General features: G+C 43.8%; 1 protein-coding gene across 2 annotated transcripts in view; it reads right to left on the reverse strand.

Moving 5' to 3' along the window:
- ARNT2 (aryl hydrocarbon receptor nuclear translocator 2) overlaps nucleotides 1-13,033 on the reverse strand; it is a 177,392-nt gene that overhangs the window by 111,110 nt on the left and 53,249 nt on the right. For both annotated transcript variants that reach the window (XM_081290101.1, XM_081290100.1), the window contains exon 3: nucleotides 11,024-11,071. In XM_081290101.1, the coding sequence (XP_081146227.1) occupies nucleotides 11,024-11,071 (48 nt within the window). The remainder of the gene's footprint in view (nucleotides 1-11,023; nucleotides 11,072-13,033) is intronic.

The following is a 13,033-nucleotide window of genomic DNA, read 5'->3' on the forward strand; positions in this document are numbered from 1 at the left end:
CAAACTATTTTAAATGCTCAGAAAGGCACAGGGAAAGTAAAAGCCACAGAAAAGATGGAGAGAGCTGAGGAGGATGTGGCCCAGGGGTCAGAAGCAGGAAAAGGTGGCTAGGGAAGTGGGAAAATGGCTGGATAGACCTCATGTGGGAGTAGACTCTGGAAAGGGGAACAGGAGGATCCAAAAAAGGCCTGGAACTGGAAGGAAGCACTGAGGGCAGTGAGGAAACAGGTCTTGCCCTGGGCCCAAAGGAGCAATAGAAGTTGAGGAGCAACAGAAGTTGGGGATCCATGCCAGACCACAAGAGCAAGCCATGAGGGAGGCCAGGCTGATAAGGGCCCGGGTGCTATGTGTTATGTGCTCTTGCAGCTGACTTCTGGGAGAAGCCAGAGGAAGGTGAGTCTTGTTGAAGGGAGAAGATGAAGGCTGAGACCGGCAAGGAATTCCTTAGGTGGGGTGTGAGGTGGGCTAGGATAGAACCTCCAGGAGTAGTCCCAGGTGACTAATCAGAATGTGAAAATGGACCAGCCTGAGGACCAATGCATCTGCTTCACAGAGCAAAGACCCTCCTGGGAAGGAAGGGTCTATCTGCTCTTGGAGAAAAGGTTCTGGAGAAACTGGCAGGGTTTATTTACTGGTAACCAAAGAAGAGTGCTGGGGGAGCGCAATCAGAGAGAGAGGAAGAAGTGGTGAATCCCCTAGCCAGGGGATTCCTGAGCTCTCTAGTGTTGGCAGGAATCTTCTGGAAAAGAAACAGGAGCTCTTTCTTTCTCTCTCACTCCCCCGTCCCAGAGCAGATGAGTGGTGCAGCCCATTGCCCTATGTCCTCAAGTAGCCCTTTTTTACTGAGGCCTGAGACCTAAATGAGTTCCCAGAGGAGCTTTTCCCCATCCTGCCAGCTCATACTTCTTTAAGACAGACCTGGGAAAGATGGTAGGCAGAGAATGCACATGGGGAGGATGTCAGAGAGGAACTCCAGCACCCAGGACAGTCCATTCACCATACGGGACTCCACTCAGGACCTGATGTCCTTTCCACTTGCCTGTACTCTCTTCCAGGGGGACCCTGTTGCGAAGGGCTTTCCTCTCCTCCGAGATCCTCTACTCAAAGCATCTTAGGAAGGTTAACTTGCTTATGCCGGCTGAGGTCTACAAGCTAACTCCTCAGTCTGACTTTCAGCGGCTCCCTAGTCAAGCCCTCCACACTACCTCCTTCTCTATTCCAACACATCTGGGCATTCAATGCTTCTATCAGAACACACTTCTCTTCAGTTCATCCATGGTGAACTGCTTCTTTGCCTCAAGCTTTTGTCTTAAGTCAAAACTTGAGCAGAAATCTCTTGACTCTCTTCTTCCTTTCCCATCCCTGCTGTCCATTGTGAATGTCACCGTGAGGCTAAGCATTTTCTCATTCCTCCTCTACCTCCCATTCACTCCTAGTGTTGTGGTAAATCTGACCCTTCCCTTAAACTTCTTCAGTGATGACCCCCAAACCAATGAGTCAAGTTCAAACTCCTCAGCTACTTTCCCCTCACAACTGCTCCAATAAAGCACATCAAAGTGCATTTGCTTCTGATATTATTTTCCAAAAGCACTTTATAATGTTGCCCTGGACCATGAACATTTGACAGGGGTAGGGGTGTCTTTGTGAGGTTCTTAAACAGATATATAAAATGATTTTACTATAGTGCTTGATAAACTTGATTTGAGGGATAAGATGCATGAGGAAGACAACATTAGGACAACTGATTTAAAAACTGATATTTTTAAACTGATTGTACTCACTGACAAGTGACTAGTCCAGAAAATGCTCTCACCATTTTATATCTTCTGAAGTACGACAGAGTTAATAGCAGAATGTCAAAAGGATGGAGAGCTGCCAGTTACCTAGCAACAAGATTTGATAAATAAGTGGCATACATATATGTATGTGCAGTTTCATTTTTAAGCTTTCATGGAGGCAAAGAAGAGAAGAAAATAGCATCTTATGAAGATGAGAGGCAAATCTCCAACACCAGGCTCTCTGAGCCAAGTTTACCTCCTCCTGAGGGGAAGGGGATGATTTGGGATCTGCCCAGAGGAACTGCAGGGATAAGGCTGCAAACTCGGTGTCTCAAGTTGCATAAGTCCCACGAACTAGTAAGAGCTGAGTAGCATCAATAAAGAAACTGGCCCCTATATATTTGGGAGAGGATCGGGCTCTGCAGCAAGCTGGGGACACAGGCAAATCTGTCATCTTCAGAGATGCTTCGCTGGTGCAAGAGGACCCACAGCTTGACCCCCAGGACACAGATATGGAAATCAAGGGCACACAAAGAAGAGGTGCAACCAAGTGCTGGCCAATGGGTTTCTTTTCCAACTCTGCTCCAAAGGTACTCTCTTAAGTTTAATCAGAACAGTGAGGCATAAGCCTATATTGATTAAAATTAAAAAGGAGAACTGCACAAAATCTCCATAAAATGCTCAACAGGAGCAGATACATTTACCTGTCATTCCCTCGAGTCCTAAAGATGAAGGAGAGGATACTGTGAGAGTGTGTGATAAGGAGATTCCCTTAAGCAAATGTCCCAGGGACAGACCCAGGTCTCTGAGGACCCTGAGACAGGGACAGCTCCCATGCAGGACTGGCTGAGAGCAGCCACAAACAGAACCTAAGTGCTTTCATTGTCTTTCTTTACCTGTGTGTCTAGGCTGAACACAAGGCTCATCCGAAACACAGGGAAAAGGAGTCTGAGAAAGCCCAGATCTTCCAAAAAGGAGGCCCAAGCCCAGAGCCTCTGATAACCCTCATTCTCAAGGGTGCACATGTCCTTCATGTTTCTACAGCATCTTTCAGTTCACCAAGCACTTTCTACCTATTGCTGCATTTGATCCTCATAATGGCCATGTAAGAAAATACCTCTTCTATTTATGGAAGAGGAACTTGATGCTCAAAGAGGTACACTGACTTATGAGCACTTGAGCCAGACCTCCCCTGATTTCAACCTCTCCTCTACACAGCACTAATTGGTTCTATAGTCAGAGCTAAAATGTCTGGAGAGCAAAAGGCAAAGATATTTAAGGCTTCATGGAAGGTGCCTGGCAGCTTCCAAGGAGACACAGTTTAGGACTACTTGAAGATTCGATAAATTATTTCTTCCCCTTTGGGCAAAAATTCTAGTATTATCTGACTAATACTTCAAATCAAGGTTAATCTCTCTAGGAAAAAAAAAACAAAGAGAGAGAGAGAGAGAGAGAGAGAGAGAGAGAGAGAGAGAGAGTAAAAACAAACAAATAAACAAACATGGTAAGAAAGGCATCGAATTACAGACACCAGTACTCCTCAAAGTGTTCCATGAAATAGAATAGTTCTTCATATAAAGAGAAAAAGCAATCATATTATTTGGAAAAATAAGAGACCCAGAATAGCTAAAGCAATCCCTATTAAGAAAAGTGAAGCTGGAGGCATCACAATGGCAGACCTTAAACTATACTACAGAGCTATAGTAACAAAAACAGCATGGTACTGGCACCAAAATAGACTTGTAGACCAATGGTACACAATAGAGAACTCAGAGACAAACCCACATAAATAATGTTATCTCATACTAGACAAGGGTACCAAAAACATTCACTGGAGAAAAGATAGCCTATTTAACAAATGGTGCTGGCAAAACTGGAAACCCATATGTAGCAAAATAAAATTAAACCTCTATCTCTCACCATGCACATCAACTCAAAGTGGATCAAAGACTTAGGCACTAGAACAGAAATCTTGCACCTAACAGAAGAAAAAATAGGCCCAAATCTTTACCACATTGTCTAAGGATCTGACTTCCTTAACAAGACTCCTGATGCACAAGAAGTAAAATCAAGAATCAATAAATGGTATGGATTCAAATTAAAAAGATTCTTCTCAGTAAAGGAAACAATCAATAATGTGAGGAGAGAGCCTATGGATTCTGAGAAAATCTTTACCACATGAACCTCTGATAAAGCATTAATCTCTAGGATATACAAAGAACTCAAAAAACTTAACACCAAAAAAAACCCAAATAACCCAATCAATATATGGGCTAAGGAACTAACAGACACTTGTCAGAAAAAGATACACATCAATCAACAAATATATGAAAAAATGTTCAACATCTCTAGCAGAGAAAATGCAAATCAAAACTAGTCTAAGATTTCATCTCACTCCTGTCAGAATGGCATCATCAAGAATATAGGCAACAGGGATGGGGATGTGGCTCAAGCGGTAGCGCCCTCGCCTGGCATGCGTGCGGCCTAGGTTCGATCCTCAGCACCACATACCAACAAAGATGTTGTGTCCACCGAGAACTAAAAAATAAATATTAAAAAAAAAATTCTCTCTCTCTCTCTCTCTCTCTCTCTTCTCTCTAACAAACAAAAAAAAGAATATAGGCAACAATAAATGTTGGTGAGGATGTGGTGAAAAAGGTACACTCATACACAGCTGGTGGGACTGCAAATTGGTGTAACCACTATGGAAAGCAGTATGGAGATTCCTCAGAAAATTGGGAATGGAACCACCATTTGACCCAGCTATCCCACTCCTTGGTTTATACCCAAAGGACTTAAAATCAGCATACTATTATGACGCAGCCTCATCAATGTTTACAGCAGCTCAATTCATAATAGATAGAATATGGAACCAATCTAAGTGTCCCTCAATATATGAATAGATAAAGAAAATGTGGTATATATACTCAATGGAATATTACTAAGCTTTAAAGAAGAGTGAAATTATGGCATTTGCCAGTAAATGGTTGGAGTTGAAGAATATCATGCTAAGTGAAATAAGCCAATCCCACAAAACCAAAGGCTGAATGTTTTCTCTAATATGTGGATGCTAATTCACAATAAGGTGGGGGGCACTAGGGAGGAATAGTATTATCTTAGATTAGGAAGAGGGAAGGGATGGGAAGGGAGAGGAGAGAATGTGGGGATAGGAAAGCTAGTAGAATGAAACAGACATTATTACTGTATGGATATATGAAACTACATGACCAATATGATTCTCAAACATGTACACTCAGAAAAATGAGAAATTATATCCCATCTATGTATTATATATTAAAGCACATAATTGGATTCTACTGTCATGTGTAACTAATTAAAACAAATTAAAAATTTTTTTAAAAACATGGTAAAAAGGCACAGAAATACAAATCAAACACATGAGAGCCAAACATCTCATATGAAGAAACAATTGATCCATTTTGGCTAACATTAGGGAATTACCTCCTTCTACAACATATTCCATGCCTTTGTGTCCTGACCCAAACCATCCCTAACCCACTGACATGACATAGATACTCATGATATACACTGTGATTCCATTGTGCAAGTGCTACAACATACCAAGTGCCACTTGACTTATTGGCAAGACTTTTTTGACTCAGACAAACCAAGGATGGCTGGGCACTATGGCACATGCCTATAATCCCAGCTCTTCAGGTGGCTGAGAGGAGAATTGCTAGTTCCAGGACAGCCTCAACAACTTAGCAAGACCCTCAGAAACTTAGAAAGCCTGTCTCAAAAAAGGGCTGGGGATTCCGCTCAGTGGTAGAGTGTTCCTGGGTTCAATCCCCAGAAGAAAAAAAGGAGGGAAGGAGGGAAGGAAGGGAGGAAGGAAAAAGTGAGCATTTCAGTGGAAGAGGGAGAGGGCTTGTGTTGGGTCTCTGCTCTGCTGGAGCCAAAAGGGCTACACTTGATCTCTTCCTATTTTCAAGCAAGCACTGTGGCCCATCCAGTATGTCCCTCCCATGATGACTGATAAGACCAAACAAAACATGGTGATCCTTGCTGCTGCCTGATCATCCTCTGCCATCAGAAGTACTCTGAATACTTTCCACCTAGAAGTGAAAGCAGAATCCCTCTAAGCTACAATGCATAGACTGAGAATTTTCAGCATTGACAACCCTCTTCTTTCTCTGCCAGGAAAGATCTCTGCAGGACACGCCTATCTTGCACATTTTTCCTTATCAACAGGGTTTTGGTTATCATGCCTATTAACAAAACAGGGTGGTAAATTCAGACGGAAAGATTAAATAATCAAATAGCACCAAAGCCTGTAAAGCCAGGGGAAAAAATACCCACAAGCTTAAATATGGCCACAAACCAAGGGTTTGTGCAAAATGAAAGGTTGATTTGGTGGAAATTTTCCTATAATGAATCCCTTTGCTTTCAAGTAACTTTAGAGGTCCCCTGGCTAAACCTACAAAATATAAGAAATAATTTTGGTCTGATGCAACTGGGTGCTTCAGCATCACCAGGGAATGCCAGATGGAGATCACCTGAGAGCCATCCCTTAAGGGATTAAAGAAAGGCCAGGAAGCCATCAATGAGGGCTTCAGATCCTTGGCCCTTGGAAGCCTGGAGCACTGGAGCTGAATCTGCAGTAATGGTTATAAGGAATGACTCTGAAGGCCTTTGGGGTCTTTTGAGAAAGGCAACAAAGTCTAAATGTGACAAATATCAGGGCGATAACATACAGTGACATTAATAAAGTTTGGAGAGGGAATACTTGATAGTTCATAAGTTATAAATCTAACTTTAAGAAGATATTTGTATTAGTTATGCTTTTACTACCACCAAAGTACATCACAGCCTTTTTAATTTTTGGTACTGAGGATTGAAACCAGGGGTGCTATAAAGCTCTAAAGCACTGAGCCACATCCCCAGCCCTTTAATTTTTTTTAATTTTGAGACAGGATCTCGATAAGTTGCTAGGGTCTTGCTATATTGCTTAGTGCCTCATTGAGGCTGGCCTCCAACTTGTAATCCTCCTACCTAGCCTCCTGAGTCACTGGGATGACTGCACCAAACATCCATTCTTTCATTTTAATGAAGTATTACATACATCACATCAAGAGCCTGATGCGTAACTCAGATGCTTGGTGATGGCTCTGGGATATTGGTTGGCCAACTGTGAAACAACATTCAAGAGGCCATTCTCCACGGGTGGCAGCTGATCGTGGTTATATACATAGGAAGAAATCCTGAGACTCCACAGAAAATGTTAAACCCAGACCATGAAAGCAGGACATTGCCCCAATGGTTCAGTGCATTGGGGAGGTTTTCAGCCTCTATGAGTGTGGGCTTGTGGTGGTGCTGGTGGGATGGGCACCTGCCTTCCTGGTAGACAGGGCCACCCTGTTTTCTCGGAAGGAGGTTGTGGCACCACTACCAGCCGTCAGGGAGGTTCAGTTTTGGAGGATCCCTTTCTGGTGCGTAATCAGAGTTTTCCAAGAGGTGAAGAGTTCATTACCCTGTGCTGTCAGGACTGGTGAGTTGATAATGGAATGTCAGGATGTGGGTGTGGAGGCTGCTTTCTTAGGCCTGGCCTGGGAAAGCCAGCTCTGTATCTCCACTCCTTTGGCCTCTTGGGCAAAGGGCCTCCTCCTCTGAAGCTTGTGGTGTCTGTCTCTGCCACCCTTAGGGCTCTTTATCATTATCACCACTAGCTGCCCAGAGACCCCCAGCACTCCAACTGCCTCAGTGTGGGGCAGCACATGCCCCACCTTTCTGTGCTCTCACTGCCTCTTTGCCCAGAACCTTCCTTCCCCCACTCTACCAGACCTCAGCCACTTCCCACTATTTGACCACAACTTCCTCTTTTCCAGCCTTCCCAGACTCCCACTAAATTAGATCTATTCCTTGACCACATTGCCACTTGCACTTTCTGGCCACCTCCTATTTTCTCTCACATGATTATCTCTTGCTCCTTCCTGGCTCCTGGCTTCTCCTGAATCCTCTAGAGCTGGATCTCTAGCTTAGCCTCTTCAGCTGCACTCTCTGCAACACCCCAATCACCATGTCTGCATCTATTCCTAGTACCCACCCTCCCCGACCCCAACTCCAAGACTGTGACGTCTATAGCCACTAGTGCTGGAGGGCAATAGTCCATGGTGCAGACTGGTGCCACCTAACATCTGTGGTACATAATGTAAGGGAGTTCTGAAGTTCCTACACCTCTTTCTTCAGTTCGTTTCCTTTGATTCAACCCAGGGGCATCCCAAATTTTTCTTTCAGCATACTCTTAGACATTTGACCGATTTACTGCATATGGTCTCACTTCCTAATTAACCAAGGAAGTAGAAACCATCAGAATTAACTTTCTAAACTTTTGATACATCCACCAGGTTCACATTTGTCTGTCTCTGCATTTCTTTCCTCTGTCTCAAAGAATGAGTGGTCCTCTTGGCGGACCTGGAGCTATCTCTCATGTTTCCCAATCCTCTGGACCCATCTCTTCCTAGTCTTATCCAGACTCTTCCAGGATATTCTCACTCTTTCTTCTTCTCATGTAGATATGTTCATGGGCTTCCCACCCTAAAAAAATACTTCCTCCTCAAGTCCCACACGCCCTCTTCCTTTTTTACCCATATCCAACTACTCAAAAAGTCATCTCCATTCATTTTCTTATCTGACAATCAGTCGTCAGCCCACTGAAATCTGGCTTCTGTCACACCAGTCTCTGTGACTTCCAGGAGGAGGGAAACAACTAATGCCAATAGAGCCATGTCCTGCATGTCATAACCCCAAAGGAGCAGGACACAATTCAGGCCTCAGGATGTGGTGAAGGAGGCTGACAGCATTCCTGGCCCTGGGAGGTGGGATCCTGGAGTGTGTGTGTGAATGCAAGTATGTGTGTGTGCATATGCATGGGTGTGCATGTGCATGCATGGGAGACCAGGCAGCAGTGTCAGCTTCACATCTACTACTTTGTTCCATCTGAGGCTTGCTGTAATGGAAGATAGAAACACCAAACTTGCACTATTTAGCTCAAAGTGACTACTGGCCACATTTCTCAAATAAAAAATTGAAATTGAGACACAAGCTCTGATGATAGGCAGAACACTTGAACTTGGGACCACCTTCAAGAAATGCAAGGAAAGTTGAAGGTACACAAGTCAGGAGATAAAAATCATGGCACAGCACTCTTCCTAGATTTGGAGTCAACAAATTTCAGTGGGTACTGGCTCGTATCTCAGCCTCCATCTCTTCCAGGCCTTACCTAAGGGGTTTCTCTTAACTGACTACTAGTAGAGGAGGAGGAAACAGGAGTGGCCCCAGGGTGTGTCTCACCAGGGCCTGGGCCTGCCTCACCACTCTGAAGCAGGCTATCATCTTCCCCTGGATAGCAGCTACTTGCAAAGTGGAGGGGGTGGAGAGTAGATTCAGTCATCTTATCAGCTCTAGCAGTTCAGATGCACCCACAGGTGCCCCTGCTGTGTAGAGGAAGTGGACTCTGGGGTCCTAAAAACTCAGCCCTATAAGAACAATGCTATGTTGGAAGCAAATCCTGGCTTCCTGTCTTACTTTTAACATAATAGAAGAAAGGACCCAGTTCCTAGAAGCCTAGGTGTAAATCCCAACTAAATTCTAATGCACTGAGTGGCTCACAGAGTTACTTAGTCCATGGCTTCTGTTTTTTAGCACTAGGGCCCAAGACAATGCACTCTTTGTCTCCAGCTCTGTTACTTCATCAGTGATACTCATCTTCAGTGTTACACAAATGTTGCTCCTCATCTCCTTCCTTTTAATATTCTGAGACCCCAGAGTTATCATTTCCTGAGGTAAACATGCTGTATGATGTAATCGCAAGGGGAATTTTGACACAGAGGAATCAAAATCATTGTTTCCTTATACAGAGAGGATGTGTACGGCCAGAGTGAACTGGAGCAGGGAGATGGGTGTCCTTATTCCCAAGACCAGCTCCTTTTCAGGAAGAAAACACCCCCTGCTGCTAGAACACAACCTAGAAAATGGGGATAAGTTCAAGCCGGGCTTCTGTCTGCACTGAGGGGTTGAAACTCATGCCTTGTTTCAACTGGAAACTCTAAGACTGTTAGTGATCGAAATGTTTTCCATTTTCTTTTTACTGTTTCACCCCAAGCAGAAACTAGGAAATGGAAGGACATGTTCTTGGAGAAGAATGTTTATGGGATACAAAGAATTTTACTATGGACTTCAAGATTCTGGTAATCCCTGAAATGTAATGAGGCAGGCATCCCTCTCTGAGTTGTGAGAAAAATGCTAAATTCACAGCTATGACCATTTTTGGTCCTGGATAAAAGGAGCCATAACCAAAAAATAACCACCACAGGGAAGAGCAAACAGGTAGTTCAGTTGACCGGGAGGCGGGGGAGAGGGGGGATGATATAGACATCATTCTTCTCAAAACTGTTTTGAACAGCTGAGGCTGTAGACCAAATGATGGGCCACAGAAGCAGGAGAAAAGCAACCACCAAATATGGCAAGTTTTCAAGTTCACCAACAACCAAGAATTAGGGAGGCTGGAGGCTTGGGTGACAGAGAGGAACATCAAGGCAAGACTGTCCACAATTAAACTGGGCAAAGATGGGAACTATGCTTAGAATGACAGAATGGCTGGTGCCTTCCTCTCCACACTGACACGTTTCCTACCATGCCTCAAACAGAATACACCAAAGGGGGAAATGTGGTGCAACAGGGCTGGGTCTGCCTTATCCTTTGTGTACCTAACAGTTACAATACCACCAGCACCTGTGATCCAGGGTCCTTTCTACCAGGTATTCTGTACTCAGGCCAGTGAGTACATGTGCCAGTGAGCACATGGCCAGTGAGTGATGGCTCTAAGGAAACCCAAACCAAGTTTTACAAGCATCTAGAACAGAGCCACCCATGTTTCTCCTTATTTTCTGTAGTAGAAAAAGAAGACTCATCATAGCAGTTCTTTTCTAAATGAACTTTAGGTCTTTTAAAAAGGAGTCAATTAAAGTTACTAGTTATTGTTCCACTAAAAAAGCAAATGGGATTAAGAACATCTAATTTAACTTCTGATCATCTAGGCTGGGGTACAGTAAGGCTGCTCATAGCTAGCTGCCACTAGGCCAAACCCTGGCACAGAAGGAGGTATAAGCAAGAAGGCCAAAGTGCAGGGAAATGGCTTTTCAATGGCAAAAGACATTAAATCCTTGTGTGCCCAGGAAGGTGACTGCTGGCTAATGGCTTCTTTAAAGAAAGTAAAATAAACTTACCTTGAAAATTTACTGGGACCTTCACCATCTTCATCATCGAAGTCCATTCTGCAAAGTCAAGGTCACAATAAACGCTGGTTATAGGCAGGGCACTGAAACTGGTAACCTGAGCTGTGGGAATGAGTGGCACTTTTTTCCTTCAGACTGCTCTCCAATGCTCCCAATCTTTTGTAAGGCTAAAAGCAATATCTCTACACAGTCATCAAAGAGCTTCAAGATAGGAAGAAGCAAAATGAAAGGTCTTGGGTGCTCAAGTATCAACTTGCCCCTGTGGAACCCCTAACAGGCCACCAAAGGGTTGACTAGGCTGGTGTTGGAAAGGGAGACATTCCTTATCTCCCTTTGGGGAAACCTCCTCTCCTCCATGTCTTTCATTCCACTTTGTCACTTCCTTTTTTTTTACTTGTTTATTTTATGGTATGTTAACAGACTGAAAAAGCTCAAGGGGTTTTGAAAATAGAAAGTTTTAAGGGTGATAAAAGGATTAACAGAAAAGGAGACAAATAGTAATTGTGCTGCTTGAAACCTGGTAGGTCTTGAGACATGGTAAGACTTGGTGGAAAGCTCAATCAAGGCCATTGTCCTGTTAAGTCCAAAGTCTAACAAATGGCTGTTGAGGGGAAAATGGTCATGTGAGGCCTGAATTAACTCAAACTGGCTGTCTGCTTATTGTAACTCACCACATAATTACTGGGATTCCCTCTTTACTGGGCCTCACAACATACATAAAACAAAGTCTTGATGGATACTTGCTTGACTAATACCCCAAATGCCCCTTTGAGACACCTGGGTAAAACATGTTCCCCTCCTGTTCTTAGTAGGCCTGATTGATGGGGCACTGTTTTGCTGGAATCCAAGCAAAGGGAGGCCATCCTATCTGGCAGCCAGGACTGGAAAATTCCTTGTCAGAACAGCTCATTGTAAGATTGAGGTGTGTGCTAAAAGACCACAACTACAGATGCCAGAGCTGCTGGCCCCACAGAAGCATGACCATACCTCCCTGAGTCTAAAAGCCCAGAGTAGCCAATGGGTGACTTGGGGATAGCACAGGACAGTCAGGCCAAGTTGCAGAGAAAGAGCCATCCTTGCACAAGCACACCCCAGGAGAGCCCCCCCCCACCCCCCGCCATGAGACAAATCGTACTCTCTGTGCTATAAAAAAAAATTTTTTTTAATGCCCAGGGCAGTCAGAGTTCTAATCTGGGCATCATTTTGTTCAGAAGCAACTGATTTGATCCTCTGCCAATTTGGAATCCCTGTCTCAGACCCAAGAGCTATCCTAACTGCTAAGAAGAAAAGAACAAAAGGAGTTAGATAATTGTAAAAATGACAGTAATAACGGAAAAAAAAAAAAAAAAAACCACTGCAAAAAGAGAAGGAGGTGAACAAGAAAAGTGATACAAAATAGTACAGGTAAAAGACCACATACACACCACCAGGGGGCCAGACACACACACTCCCTACAAAGCAGTTTGGGAAGCCAGGTGCTAGGCATTGGCTTCAGTTGTCTAGGTTGTAGACAAAGGAGAACTGAATGCATGAATTTCTAAATGAAGCAAAGCCATCAATATTCTTCATAACTGGTAAGCCATCATCTCACCTTTCAGAAGATTAAATCTGGGAGACAACCACCAAGAATACTGAAACCAAATCTACAGGACATTTTACTGAGCCACAGGGCCACACTGCCACCCAGTGTTCATAATGGGGAAGAGCAATTTTGCTGCCCACATCAAAAACATCAGCATTAAGGGGCTCGGGGCAGGAGCAGGGGATGGGGTGGGTGGGTGGTGGAAAGTAGCACTTTCAAAATTCTAAAGAACTCATGCAAGTATTTAATAAAACCTCAAGTTATCTTTAAAATTCCTTTTGGCTTAAGTTGATATGAATGTGATCTTCAGGCTCTGCATAATGCAATGTATTTGGCAGTCCTCCCTCCTCAGGCTACAGATCTTTGGGATATTTAAAGTGATCAAATGTTTTGATTTTCCAGGAATTCATGGGATTCAG

The sequence above is a fragment of the Spermophilus citellus genome (assembly GCF_964194105.1).
Source record: "Spermophilus citellus genome assembly, chromosome: 4".
Lineage (NCBI taxonomy): Eukaryota > Metazoa > Chordata > Mammalia > Rodentia > Sciuridae > Spermophilus > Spermophilus citellus.